This window comes from Marmota marmota, unplaced genomic scaffold, assembly GCF_001458135.2.
Source record: "Marmota marmota marmota unplaced genomic scaffold, marMar, whole genome shotgun sequence".
Classification (NCBI taxonomy): domain Eukaryota; kingdom Metazoa; phylum Chordata; class Mammalia; order Rodentia; family Sciuridae; genus Marmota; species Marmota marmota.
Genome location: NW_025999899.1, coordinates 3,266,521 through 3,279,419, shown reverse-complemented (window position 1 = coordinate 3,279,419; position 12,899 = coordinate 3,266,521). Strand labels below are relative to the sequence as shown.

The window sequence follows — 12,899 nt, the reverse complement described above, 5'->3', positions numbered from 1 at the left end:
GGGTCCCGAATTCGAGCAAAAATTCCTGATCTTAGATGCACAAATTTCAGTCTCTCCATTTACTGTGGTTTTAGCTGTGGGCTTTGTATACCTGTCTTTTATTCCTACTTTATGTACATTTTTATCTTGTTTGGTTTTGTTAAATGTTTTTCTGCATCAATTTTAATGATCATGGTTTTTGTATAATTTGATGTATTTCATTGATTGATGTAGGTTGAACCATCCTTGCATCCCATTATAAATCTCACTGCTCAGGAGTATGGATTTTTTTCAATGTGCTGTCCAGTTCAATTTGCTATGTTTTTGTTTTGTTTTGTTTTGTTTTGAGGATTTTTGTATTACTAGTCACTTCGGCATATTGCTATTTAGTTTTCTTATTATATCCTTGATTGTGGTTTCAGGGCAATGATTGACCTCTCAGCATGAGGTTGGGAGTGCTACCTTCTCTTCAGTTCTTTAAAAGAGTTTAAGAAAGATTGCTGTATACTCTTCAAATATTTTCTAGATTATCTAGTAAGTCATCAATCTATTCTAATTTTTCTTTTTTTCAATATTTTTTTGAAATTTTTAATATTTTTTAGTTTTCGGCGGACACAACATCTTTGTTTGTATGTGGTGCTGTGGATCGAACCTGGGCCGCACGCATGCCAGGCGAGCGCGCTACCGCTTGAGCCACATCCCCAGCCCTATTCTAATTTTTCAAAGGGAAGATTTGCTAATCAAAATCAGCCTTCTAAAAAAATTGAACTCTCAATGTTTTATTTTCACATTATTTGAAAAAAAAGGTAACAGTAAAGTAAGCAGAATTCACTCACAGAAGGATTGGAAGTGCTGCCTATTCATGCCATGAGCAGAGTGCTGTCTCTAGCAGCACAATTAGCCCAACATCTTCAGTTCTTTCTCTTCTTTATTGGCACATTACTCTTGCAACATGCTTTGGAGCACTAATTTTCTCAGTCCTTTTGTTGGTCTCTTAGTTTCCCCAAAGGTCCCTACTTGCACCAGACATCTGAGGCTTACATCAGTTGCCTCTGGGTGTTGTGTGCTAGAAGCACCAGGTTAATGTGGGAGGAATTCTCAGGAGACAGAACTCTGAAGATGAGTTCCCAGAGGTTATCCGCCATCTTTTTAGCTTAATGAGCTCCATGACTGTTCTTCAAAAACTTAATTTGCTGGATTCCAAAACTTCCCCTAATTATTTCAGCCATCAATTATCTCTATGTTTTGCTCTTGATTATGCCTCTGGCTTGTGTGGCCCTCTAACTGTGCCCAGAGGGGGCTGGGAGTGCTTACTGCTCACAGTAAGCAGGCTGTCTGCAAGATACCAGGGTGGAAATCCAAAAAAATCATTGTCAAAAAACAGCACTGAAGATATTTTCCCTTATGTTTCTGTCCAGAAGTTTGATTGTTTTAGGCCTAACATTTATGTCACTCATCCATTTCAAGTTGATTTTACATGTGACATAAAATAAGGGCCCAGTTTCATTCTTTTTCTTGTGGAAATTCATTTTTCTCTTAGCCATGTGTATGGAAGAGACTTCTGTTTCCTCCACGTGTCTTCTTGGTGCTCTTGTTGAAAATTTGTCCACCTGACCACAGTACAGTGTGCTGACTTTAATTCTTTAGGATAATACCATCCATACTGTTAAGCTAAACTTCCAGCACATAAAACAGAACTAATGTTTAGATTAGTTCTGCGCTCTTTACACTGTTCCATTTGTCTATGTTCCTAGTTTTATGCCAGTGCTATACTCTAGAATGCTATGGCTTTGTAAAAATATCTGAAATTAGAAAGCATAATGCCTCCAATTTCATTTTTCTTTCTCAGCATTTCTGCAAACATTTCAGGGTTTCGTGGTTTCAGACAAATGTTTGGGATTTTTCTTTTCTATTTTTGTAAAGAATGTTTTTGAGATTTTTTTGTTTGTTTGTTTGTTTTTATCAGGGATTGAACTCAGGGGGCACTCAACCACTGAGCCACATCCCCAGCCCTATTTTGTATATTATTTAGAGACAGGGTCTCACTGAGTTGCTTAGCATCTCACTTTTGTTGAAGCTGCTTTGAACTCATGATTCTCCTGCCTCAGATTCCTGAGCCGCTGGGATTACAGGCATGTGCCACCATGCCTGGCTTGTTTCATATTTTTTATTGGAGCATTATAGTAGTACATAAGGGATTCATTGTTACATATTTGTATGTGTAGATAGCAATATAATTTGGTCAATATCACTCCCCAATTTTACCCTTTCCCTATCCTCCTTCCTCCACTGAATTTTTCTTCTATTCTACTGATCTCCCTTTGATTTTCATGAGACCCACCCCCCTGACACATACCTTTTTATCTTCTTTAGCTTCCCCATCTGAGAAAAAATATAAAACCCTTGACTTTCTGTGTTTGGCTTATTTTGCTTAATATAATTTTTTCAAGTTTCATTCATTTTCCTGTAAATGACACAATTTCATGCTTCTTTTTTTAAATTTTAATATTTATTTTTTTAGTTTCAGTGGACACAACATCTTTGTTTGTATGTATGTGGTGCTGAGGATCAAACCCAGGCCGCACGCACGACAGGCAAGTGCTCTACTGCTTGAGCCACATCCCCAGCCCCAATTTCGTGCTTCTTTATGACTGAAAAAAAATTTGTGTATATTACTACATACTCTTTATCCATTCATCATGAACAGATACCTGGGCTGGTTCGAAAGTTTGATTATTATGTATTGTGCTACTATAAACATGGGTATGTCTGTATCAGTACAGTGTGCTGACTTTAATTCATTAGGATAATACCATCCATACTGTTAAACTAAACTTCCAGCACATAAAACTTTAAAGGAAATATTCAAAATACATTCAAAACATAGCATTGTTTGTTTTTCAATTATAATATGGAAACGAATGAAAAAGAACACCAATGTAGATGATATTTCATATGCACAGTATAAACCCACCATCTTTCAAATTTTAAAAAATAATTTAAATTCCACACAAGAATTTTATTTGTGCACTGAGGAATATTAAAGGATGTTCATGGTGCATGTAGTATGCAAGAGAATATAAAGAAGTTAACCTGAGATTAACCTGCGTGGAGATTGCAATCTGAGCTTTGGTTTTGATTGCTGGTTATTTCCACAATTTCCTACAACACATCTTCTTGGATATGATGTTCAAATGTTTTTCTTTTCTAGAATTAATAGATATATGTTCAAAGGGGCTGGAAGCTGAGTTGAGATCATACCCTTCTCATTCTTCACCCTCAGTAATTCCTGCTGACATTATCCTCAGGGTGAAAAGAGATTGCTGTTCCATTCAGGAGACAACAGGTATGTGGAGATCAGGCACCATCTTAAAAGCCCAGGCACACATTATATTGTGCTCTATAATGTAGCCACCTTGTATTTTTGCAGATGAATCTCCAACTTGCTAAGTTCTGTGTGTGTGTATACTCATTTGTCTGTATAGGAGTCATTGTGGGTCTCCTACTTTATTTAGAAATTTGGTAGAATGTTCTACCAATGCACGTAAGTGAGTTTCTTCCCTATATACTTTTATATATTGGGTGAGATCTGGTCTCATTTGGATAAAAAGGTTTCATAGCCACATTTAATGTTAGAAGAAACATTTCCAATTTACTTTCGTGTGCAAAAACAAATTTAGTGCTTGTATCTTTAAGGAAAAGCATTTGATTAAACTCTACGACCACTGGACTGGGATAGTTAGGACTTGTTAGGACACAGACTTAGGACTTGGGATAGTTCTGGCTATCAATCATTATTTTCAGTTGCTGTTTTCTCCTATTTTTATTTGTTATTGCACCAGATGGATTTTTTTCCAATAAAAATGTAGTTTACTTTTAAAAAATCTTTTGCCTGAACATTTTTGTAATTTTCGTCTATGAATTTTTTTCTCTACTCTTTGGATACACATGTTTCTTCATTTATTTTCCTATTAGTCCTTTTTAAAAAATATTTTATTATTACCATTATTATTTTTAGTTGTAGATAGACACAATATCTTTATTTTATTTTTATGTGGTGCTGAGGATCGAATCCAGGGACTTGCATATACTAGGCGAGTGCTCTACCGCTGAGCCACAACCCCAGTTCCCATTAGTCCTTTAATCTTCATGTATTTTTGTAAAGGCAACATTTAATATAATTAAATTTTCTATAAATGTATAAAAATGTTGTCATTTGAAATATTTGGTTTGTTACATTTATAAATATATTTATTTCACTGTTTGAAAATATAAACATAAATGGCAAGCAGAAGATGTAGTTGATAATTGGACCATATATGAATATAGAGTTTTGGCCACTCTCTCCACTAACATCACAGGGAGCCAGCCTTCTGAAGACCAGACCTGTAGCAGGGGACACCGCCACCTTTAGGGGCATGGGCACCCAGCTCATGGCCTTACCTCACTCTGATAGCTGGGACCATGCTTTCTCATAGGAGTGCTCCAGGTGTTCCTATTTTTTATGAGTTTTTATTTTCTGCTCAGGAAAATTATGTGGGAAGGACATTAGTTAAAATCACACAGAACATCCAGAGAAGAATCTGCATAAATCTATTCATTGTGATGGTGGCTTCAGTTGCAGTGTCTGGACAGCAATGACAGCTGAAGGGTGATCATCAGCATTTTCTGAGGCCCCTTGTTGGCACATGTAATACTGATGCTACTTTGCAAAGACACTGTGCTTGCCTGGTGGCATGATCTTGTCACTTGATCTTCTGAGTAAAATGAGAGGCCAAGAGTAAGCAGTGATGCCTATAAAGTCAAGTAAACTGTGCAGTCTCAGGTCACTGTTTAGAAATTTAGTGGAGATTTGGACATAGCCAAGAATGCCTAGGCCAACGCCAAGGGCTTGCTTTGGTTATGCGCCCTCTTGTGTTCACTGTTAAGATGTGCGCTATCCAGTGAGGAAGGGCAGGTACTCCTCCTGTCAGTGGAAGGGCCTTGGTTGATGCAGGCTTGTGAATATTCAGGGAAACATCTTCTGGTTTTCTTCAAGTATTCCAGGTAAATAAACTCTAAATTATTTGAATTCAGGATATATATGCTCATCAACATTTACAGAACGACAGTGATGTAGAATATGTATTATGTGATGTTAACAACTGGTCTGCTTAAAGCAATAAACACCACGATGAATTAGTTGACAGATCTAATTTCTTAATTGCTAAAAATTTGTGTCAAGTGGCCACACGCAGTGGCACACGCCTATAATCCCACTGACTCTGGAGGCTGAGGTAAGAGGATTGCAAGTTCAAAGCCAGCCTCAGCAAAAGCAAGGCATGTAGCAACTCAATGAGACCCTGTCTGTAAATAAAATACAAAATAGAGCTAGGGATGTGGCTCAGTGGCTGTGTACCCCTTAGTTTAATCCCCAGTATCCACTACCATAAAAAAATTGTATCAAGTGAAAAAAAAAAGAGATTTAGAACTAATGGGCATCTAAAGATGTAAAATATCTACATTACCACATTCAAGTTAACCACAAAAGTTATGACAGATTAATAAAAAAAATTCTTGGTATTGAACTAGGGGCATTTAACCACTGACCCATATTCCCAGTCCTTTTTTAAAAAAATTATATTTGAGTCAGGGGTCATTAAATTGCCCAGAATGGCCTCAAACTTGGGACACTCCTCCCTAGCTTCCTGAGTAGCTGGAATTGCACACATACAACACAGGTCAAGCTGTGTGTATTTCTTTGTTGTCTATACTCTACAAGACAAATCTACTTAGCACAACTCAAGAAGCACATTCTTTGGCAAAGTAGACATTAATTTACATACATACATATACATGTGTGTATACATGTAAGTCTCTAAACCATCTGCATATCTAAGCACCTTCCCTCCAAAAATCTGACAGACCCTCCACAGGGCCCCATGAGCTCCTGTTCTGCAGCCAGATAAACTCCTACATTATCAACCTCTACTATGAATTTATTAAAATTTCTTTCACTAACTGGCATTTCCATGTTTCCCAGGTTGTTCTTTTTCAAGCTCTCTCAAATAGTGCCGCTAGGAATTCTCAATCAATGTTATCTATAAATAAAGTTTCCAGTAATAGGCACCAAATATATTCCCAGGGCAAGCTCCCTAGAGAGCTCCAATCACATTACCTCATTTTCCCTGATGGTGTGGAAGTGTTAACAAGGCCCATTATTTAATGGACATGCAGAAGAACCAGCCACTCCACCCACCTCTCCAGCCTTCTCCTCCCTAGGACTTGCTGACTTGCTGATGAGGAGGTTCTGTTCTGCCCTCACTTGGATGTGTCTGGATGCAAAAAGTAAGTCTTGCTCCATGCGAGATCTGATTAGTTGAGATAAAACCTAATGGATACCTAACTGCAAGTGACGTCTTTAATTTTTCTTGACTTCCATTTATTTTAGAATGCTGCAGGGCTAAAAACCAGACAGAGGCTCTGATAAAGTGGGTGGATTATTTCTATTCACAACCAGTCAGAGTTTAAATTCACCACCACGTCTGCATATCAGTTATGTACAATAACACATGTCTACTTCTAGCTGAACAGTCTTATTTATATTCCAGATGGGAATCGCTGCTAATTCCTACTTCTGCGGCTGTTTAAATAACTTTAAATCTGTTGAGGAATGTTGACAGCATCAAATGGCTCACTCCACGGAGATGAATCCTCTTTATCATACCCCATTACTTACTTGAAGATATCCACAAATAACATTGTTTTAGCTTTCCAATTTTGCAGGAATTGTGAGCTAATGCATACTGCCTCTGATAAACATACCTCAGATGTAGGGGACCAGCTTGCTTCATGTGCACCGCCAACTGCTATCATAGACTCAGGTCTAATTGGGGAAGCATGGGGTGAATGTGTCTCCAGAAAACCCCAACTGTGCAGAGAAAAGATATAAAGTGTTCACACTTATTGAGCAAGAATAATGAACCAGATACTCTTAGAGAATTGCCTGTGAATCCTGTTTAAGCAGGAGTTTATTTACAAGCATGTGGACACTCAAGACAACATAACCATGTAGACACTGCAAGTCTGAAGTCCTTGACTGACCAGCTGTGAGCAGGATACAGATGGCCTTTCTGTGAGGTATGTGGTCAGCCTATAGTCTTTGTGGGGATAATTGAAAAAAAATAAGAAAGAAACCAAAAGACCAATTGTGTCTGTCCTTGTAAAGCTGAAGTGGGAAGAGAGGACAGAAGGCAGCCTAGGTCATCTAGCAGGGGGAAATGGGTGATAAGAGGAGGGGGTGGGAAGGAAGAATTCAGGCAGGACAGTGGCAGATGGGATCCCAGGGACAACAACAGCAGTGCCTCCATCTGAAGAACATGCCTCTGCTAAGGGATTGCACTACGGAGCTTCAGTTCAGGACCACCTACCTGTCCCCTCCAACACCTGGCAACCCCCTAGAAGAAAGCACACAGATTCCTGAAGATGCAGGAACGTGAGATGCACACTGCTGGTTGATACACCTGTTTTAAACTATTGTTTCATATGTGGTTTTCATGATTTATTTTTTGGCAATGGAAACGATGCATTCTCTTTTGCAATTACATACACATTCAAGCAGAAAGGCAGAAAAACAGGGTATTAACCCTGGGGAACAAATGTATTCATGGGCCAGTGAGAGCAGTAGCATGCTCCCACAGGACATTTCTTTCATTGGTTAGCATCCTCTAGAAAGAAGAGTATTCGAGGATACTGGGTTAAAGCTTAATTTTGTTAACAAAGACATTCTCAGGGGAATAATGTTTTACTGTTAAGAAGGCACAAGTTTTCAGGATGCAAATGTTCATTAGCACAATTTTAATTTCCAGAACTACTAATATTAGCAAACATCTGAACTTCAGTGACTCCTGGTGAGACCCACAATATTCTATTTACCTCCACGTACAATTGGTAACAAAGGTTTTGTCATCCATCCAAGCATGCATCCCACACTCAGGATTTGACATCTCTCTTCCAAAATCCCAGGGATGACCTCACCATCCAGGGTTCCTCAGGTCCTCCTGAAATGAGGGAGGACTGAGGAAGTGGTTCAGGGATGGAAAGGGGGGACATGTGGCTCCCAACCCTCCTGGATTAGCATCAGCCCAGGCGCACACTCTCACCTATTCTTTGAACTTTGAACCAGGAGCCATAGACTCACCTGGGTGTCTCTGGCATGAGTCAGGTGGGCATTCTGCTAACTGCTGCTTCATCCCTGACCACCTGAGCATTCACACCCTTCTGGGTTTCCCCAAGGACCTCTATGCACACCCATCCCCACCCCATTCTTTGAATTATTTTTCTTTGCGCTTGACAAGGGATATATGTGACAGGTTGCATCAGGAATTCTAGGAAGGAGAAGACCCCAAGGTACCTCTCCTACACTATAGGTACTCTAGAGGTTGAACTCTGCACAACTTGCCATTCCCCAAGTATTGCACAGATGTCTCCATCCAACGGAAAATTCCAGGACTGCCCCCAACAGCTGCTCAGGATCATAGCTTTGGCAGCAGCCACACCTATATCAATGCTCTTTAGTGTTCTCCAAGTCCATTCTATCTGCCCACTGGCTGGCCTGGAGTCAATGATTGGAGGGTCCCACTCAACTGTCCTCTTTCAGTTCTTACTAATGTTGAATACAGAGAGGAGCTGTGGGAATCAGAGATGGACTGTGTTCTTGGCTGTCCAGTTCTGCTGAGGATAGGGAATGCCTCCCCTGGAGTTTGGGCAAATTGGGGAAGGGCAGGCTCAAAACAGCAGATAAGCTTCTTCTAGTGTGGTTCTGTTGAGTGTCTGCAAGATTCCTAACTGTCCTTATGGAGGAGCTTGAGTACTCCCACTGCTGGAAATGCTAGAGCGAGCTCCTACAGATCCACATTGAAAAGCCAAGTGTATGAAGGGCAATGTCTCAGGTTGCACTCAGGCTGCTCACTCCTTTATTCTACACTGAGCACCAACTGGGCTTTGTCCTGAGCACTGACTGCATAAAGAGAAAGACAGGGCCCCATCTTGCTCAGAAGGATCGTGCCTGAAGTGGGAAAAAATGGCAAGTAGGAAATAAATATTAAACCCAGACCTCTAAGGTGCAGGGATTTGGTACGCACACCTAGAATCAAGGCTTACATCAAGTTTATGCTTTCAGTAAAAGACAATTTCCCTGGGCGTTAGCAGAGTTTTTTTTTTTATAAAAGATCCCTCAAAACTGTTTTTAGGTATTCTAACTCCAATATGTTTATTGTGATCAACTTAACCTAAATGTGTTTGAGGATATGAAACAATTCTAGGACTCTTCCACATGAGGTGACAGTGGACAAAAATTTACATGGATGTATTTAATCATATCACAGGAAACATTCCACTGTTGATTTTCTTACTCTTTTATTTTACTTAGCATGAAGTTCTCCAGTTCCATCCCCTTTCCCCAGCTCCATCCATTTACCAACAAATGACATCATTTCATTCTTTTTTTATGGCTCAGTAAACTCCGTAGCATATATAGACCACATTGTCTTTATCCATTCACTCTTCATAGGCACCTGGGCTGATTCCATATCTTAGCTATTGGGAGTCATGCTGTAAACATGGAGGGATGTGGCTGTGTCACTATAGTATGCTGATTTTAGCTCTTTTGGATGAATACAATGCAGTGGGACAGCGGGCTCATATAGAGGTTTCATTTCTAATCTTTGGAGATATCTAGTGTTTTCAAAAGTATTATTCCATACTGCAAAATCCAGTTGTTTGAGTTACACATGGTACAATGATCAAGAATCTTCTAAAAGACAAGGCTTTTTCTGCAGGTCATAGACTGAGCTCTGAAGAATGGGCTTCTACTTTATTCTTTCTGAGAAAAGAGGTCCATCCTACCTCCTTTCAGGTAACATTTGCAGTATAAAAAGAGACCCAGCCAAACTTCACAGACAGATGGAATCCTGATTGGCAGTTAACACATTCCTGTTATCTCCTGTATGTTCTGCTAAAAGGTTTGCTGAAGAGTGACTGCATTTAATTCTCTGTCTTAACCCCCTCCTCCTTCTCCTCTACCTCCTTATCTGGTCCTCCTTCATCCATATCTTTTGTTCCTTGTCATTGGTTTTTGTTGTTGTTTTGTGTTTATATTATTACCTAGACGTTGATCTAGAAGTTGAGGTAGTCTTTCTTGGTTTTTAACATATTAAATATTTTCTGATCAATATGTTAATTGTACTTCACAAATTTAAAAAAAATCATTTACTAATTTAGTAAATCCTGAAACTACAAAAGAACAGTAAAATCATTCAACTTTACAAAAAAAAAATAAAATAAAATCAATAGTTTAGGGAAGGACAGCAAAATTGACACCAGTAAAGGGAATTGGGCAAGAAGGTAATCATACAAAAAAATCTACGAGGGCTTGGGGAATCTATAGGCAGTCACACTATGAGAAAGGAAGGAGTTAAAAAATACACATCTCTCCATTGGCTAAAACATCACTGATGGAGTTAATGTTGAAACACCCCAAAGTGGTGAACTGTGGCAATGTATGAAGTAAATACATGAAACTTCTTACCTGAAGCCATCCAAAATGAAGGGGGAGGAAAAATTGATGAGACATCTCTCTTCTCTTATCATCTTTCCTCTCTTCTCCTCTTCTCTCTTCCCCTTCTCCTCTCCTCTCCTCAGTTCTCCCCTTCTGTCCTTGTTCTCCCCTTCTGTCCTCTCCACTCTCTCTCTTCCATGAGGCACTGTTTTCCAGCAATGTGATGAGAGCAGTTGACTTGGACACAGGCTGCAGATTGGTTCATCAAAATCATCACATAATTCCCTGAGTTATGATCATTACATAAGCTGCTTCTTGGGCATTTTTCCATTGAGAGAAGATGTACCTCTGTAGACAAAAGACCTTCCTGGATAAGGTTTCCAGCTCATCTCCCCTTTCTGTTCTCTTGCTTAGCTCTCTGTGGCCACTGCATCAGAACACAACTTCAGAGAGGGAGAAATGTTCAATCACACCAGAGTGACCCAGTTCATCCTCAGGGGCTTCTCAGACATCCCAGAATGGAGATTAGTGGTCGTCTTATTTTTCTCTTTTGTCTACGCCTTTGCCCTCCTGGGGAATATCTCTGTCATCACAGCTGTGGTTACAGACAGCCGCCTCCACTCGCCTATGTACTTCTTTCTGAAGAATCTGTGTTTTGTGGATCTAAGCTACACCTCGGTCACCATCCCCAAGGCACTGGAAACCACCCTTCAGGGATCTGGGGTCATTTCCTACTTTGAGTGTGTCACTCAGCTTTACATGTTTTTTACACTTGCTACGACAGAGTGCTTTCTGCCCACGGCCATGGCTTATGACCGGTGCATGGCCATCTACAGGCCCTTGCTCTATGGGGCCATCATGAGCCAGAGGCTTTGCTGTGCCTTGGTGGTTCTGGCCTGGGTGGGCGGGGCCCTCTATGCAGCCTTCCTGGCCCTCAACACCTTCTCCCTTCCCTTCTGTGGGCCCAATGTTGTTGAGCACTTCTTCTGCGACATTCCTCCTCTCATGAGACTCTCCTGTGCCGACTTCCGCTCCAGCGAGGAGATGGTCTTCACTGTGGGCAGCTGCATCATCATGATCTCCTTTGCCCTCAAGGTCCTCTCCCACATCCGCATCATCTCCACCCTCCTGCGGATGCCCTCCGTGGATGGCTGGTGGAAGGCCTTCTCCACCTGCTCCTCCCACCTGACCACGGTCCTTCTGTTTTATACCAGTGGAAGCTTCACCTATTTGAGGTCTGCGTCTCAGTACTCCCCCACCCAGGGTTGCCTGGCATCCATTTTCTACTCCATCCTCACCCCTTCCTTGAATCCTGTCATCTACTTTCTGAGGAACCGAGACACGAAGGTCGCGCTACACAGACTGTACTGTCAGAGAAAGTTCTGAGTGCTAGTGACCGCACAGTGTGGGCTCATGTCCAGGGGTCTGATGACCAGGGGGTGCAGACAAACCTTACCCCATTCCTCCCCCTGCATCCTGCTGATCCTTCACCCTGCAGACCTCTCCCCACACCACCACCTGCTGCTTGGCTTCTCTCTCCAGATGATCTTTTTCTTCAGTGGTTTTATATACTTTTCCAACACAGAAAAACAAATTGTGATTTCTTCAGGTTTTACCCTAAAAATGACTTCTTTTTTTAACATTTATATTTTAGTTGGACACAGTAGCTTAATTATTTATTTTTATGTGGTGCTGAGGATCAAACCCAGGACCTTGCATGTGCTAGGTGAGTGCTCTATCTCTGAGCCATCACCCCAGCCCCACCCTAAAAATCATTTCTAAAAAAAATTCTTCTTCCATCCAGTGTATCTGTAAGAATTCATGTTCTTTTTTTTTTTCCTCCTATGTGTTTTTTCTTATATGGTACTCTCAAATCTTTATCATCATTCTCATGTAATGGCCCCTAATCTTGAATTTTGATCTCTCTCTTGACACCGTGTCTTTGAATGTAACATAAGAAACACATTTTTAACCTTTCTAAAATCTACTTATTCCTTTCCCTCTCTTTCAAACTGCCTTACTATTCCTAATTCAGTTATTTAGGATAATACTCTGCTTAGATCTTGAAGCCAAAGAGTAGAACCCATTCTCATTTCATTTTTGAGGTTTTTGAAAATGGAAAGCCATATTGAAAGGGAAGTGAAAATGGAAAGCTATCCGTATGCTCTATCACTGAGCTACATTCCCAGACCCAATAATCTGATTTTAGACATTGTTTAGCTTTTGACAGCTCCTTCTTTGCAATAGCATCAAGTTAAATAAAATAAAAAGTTTTCTTGTGATCTATGTGATAGAGTGCAGTGAACATGCAGAATTGACAATCACATTATTTGGGGTATGAAATGATTGACAAGTTTTTTAAAAGTCAAATAAATATAAAGCA

The 12,899-nt window shown here is 40.3% G+C and overlaps 1 protein-coding gene across 1 annotated transcript; it reads left to right on the top strand.

Moving 5' to 3' along the window:
• Positions 1–10,814: 10,814 nt before the first annotated feature.
• On the top strand, positions 10,815–11,966 carry LOC107159371 (olfactory receptor 1013-like). The gene has a single exon (XM_015505942.2). The coding sequence runs from the start codon at positions 10,976–10,978 to the stop codon at positions 11,900–11,902; it is 927 nt and encodes a 308-aa protein (XP_015361428.1). The 5' UTR covers positions 10,815–10,975; the 3' UTR covers positions 11,903–11,966.
• Positions 11,967–12,899: the final 933 nt, after the last annotated feature.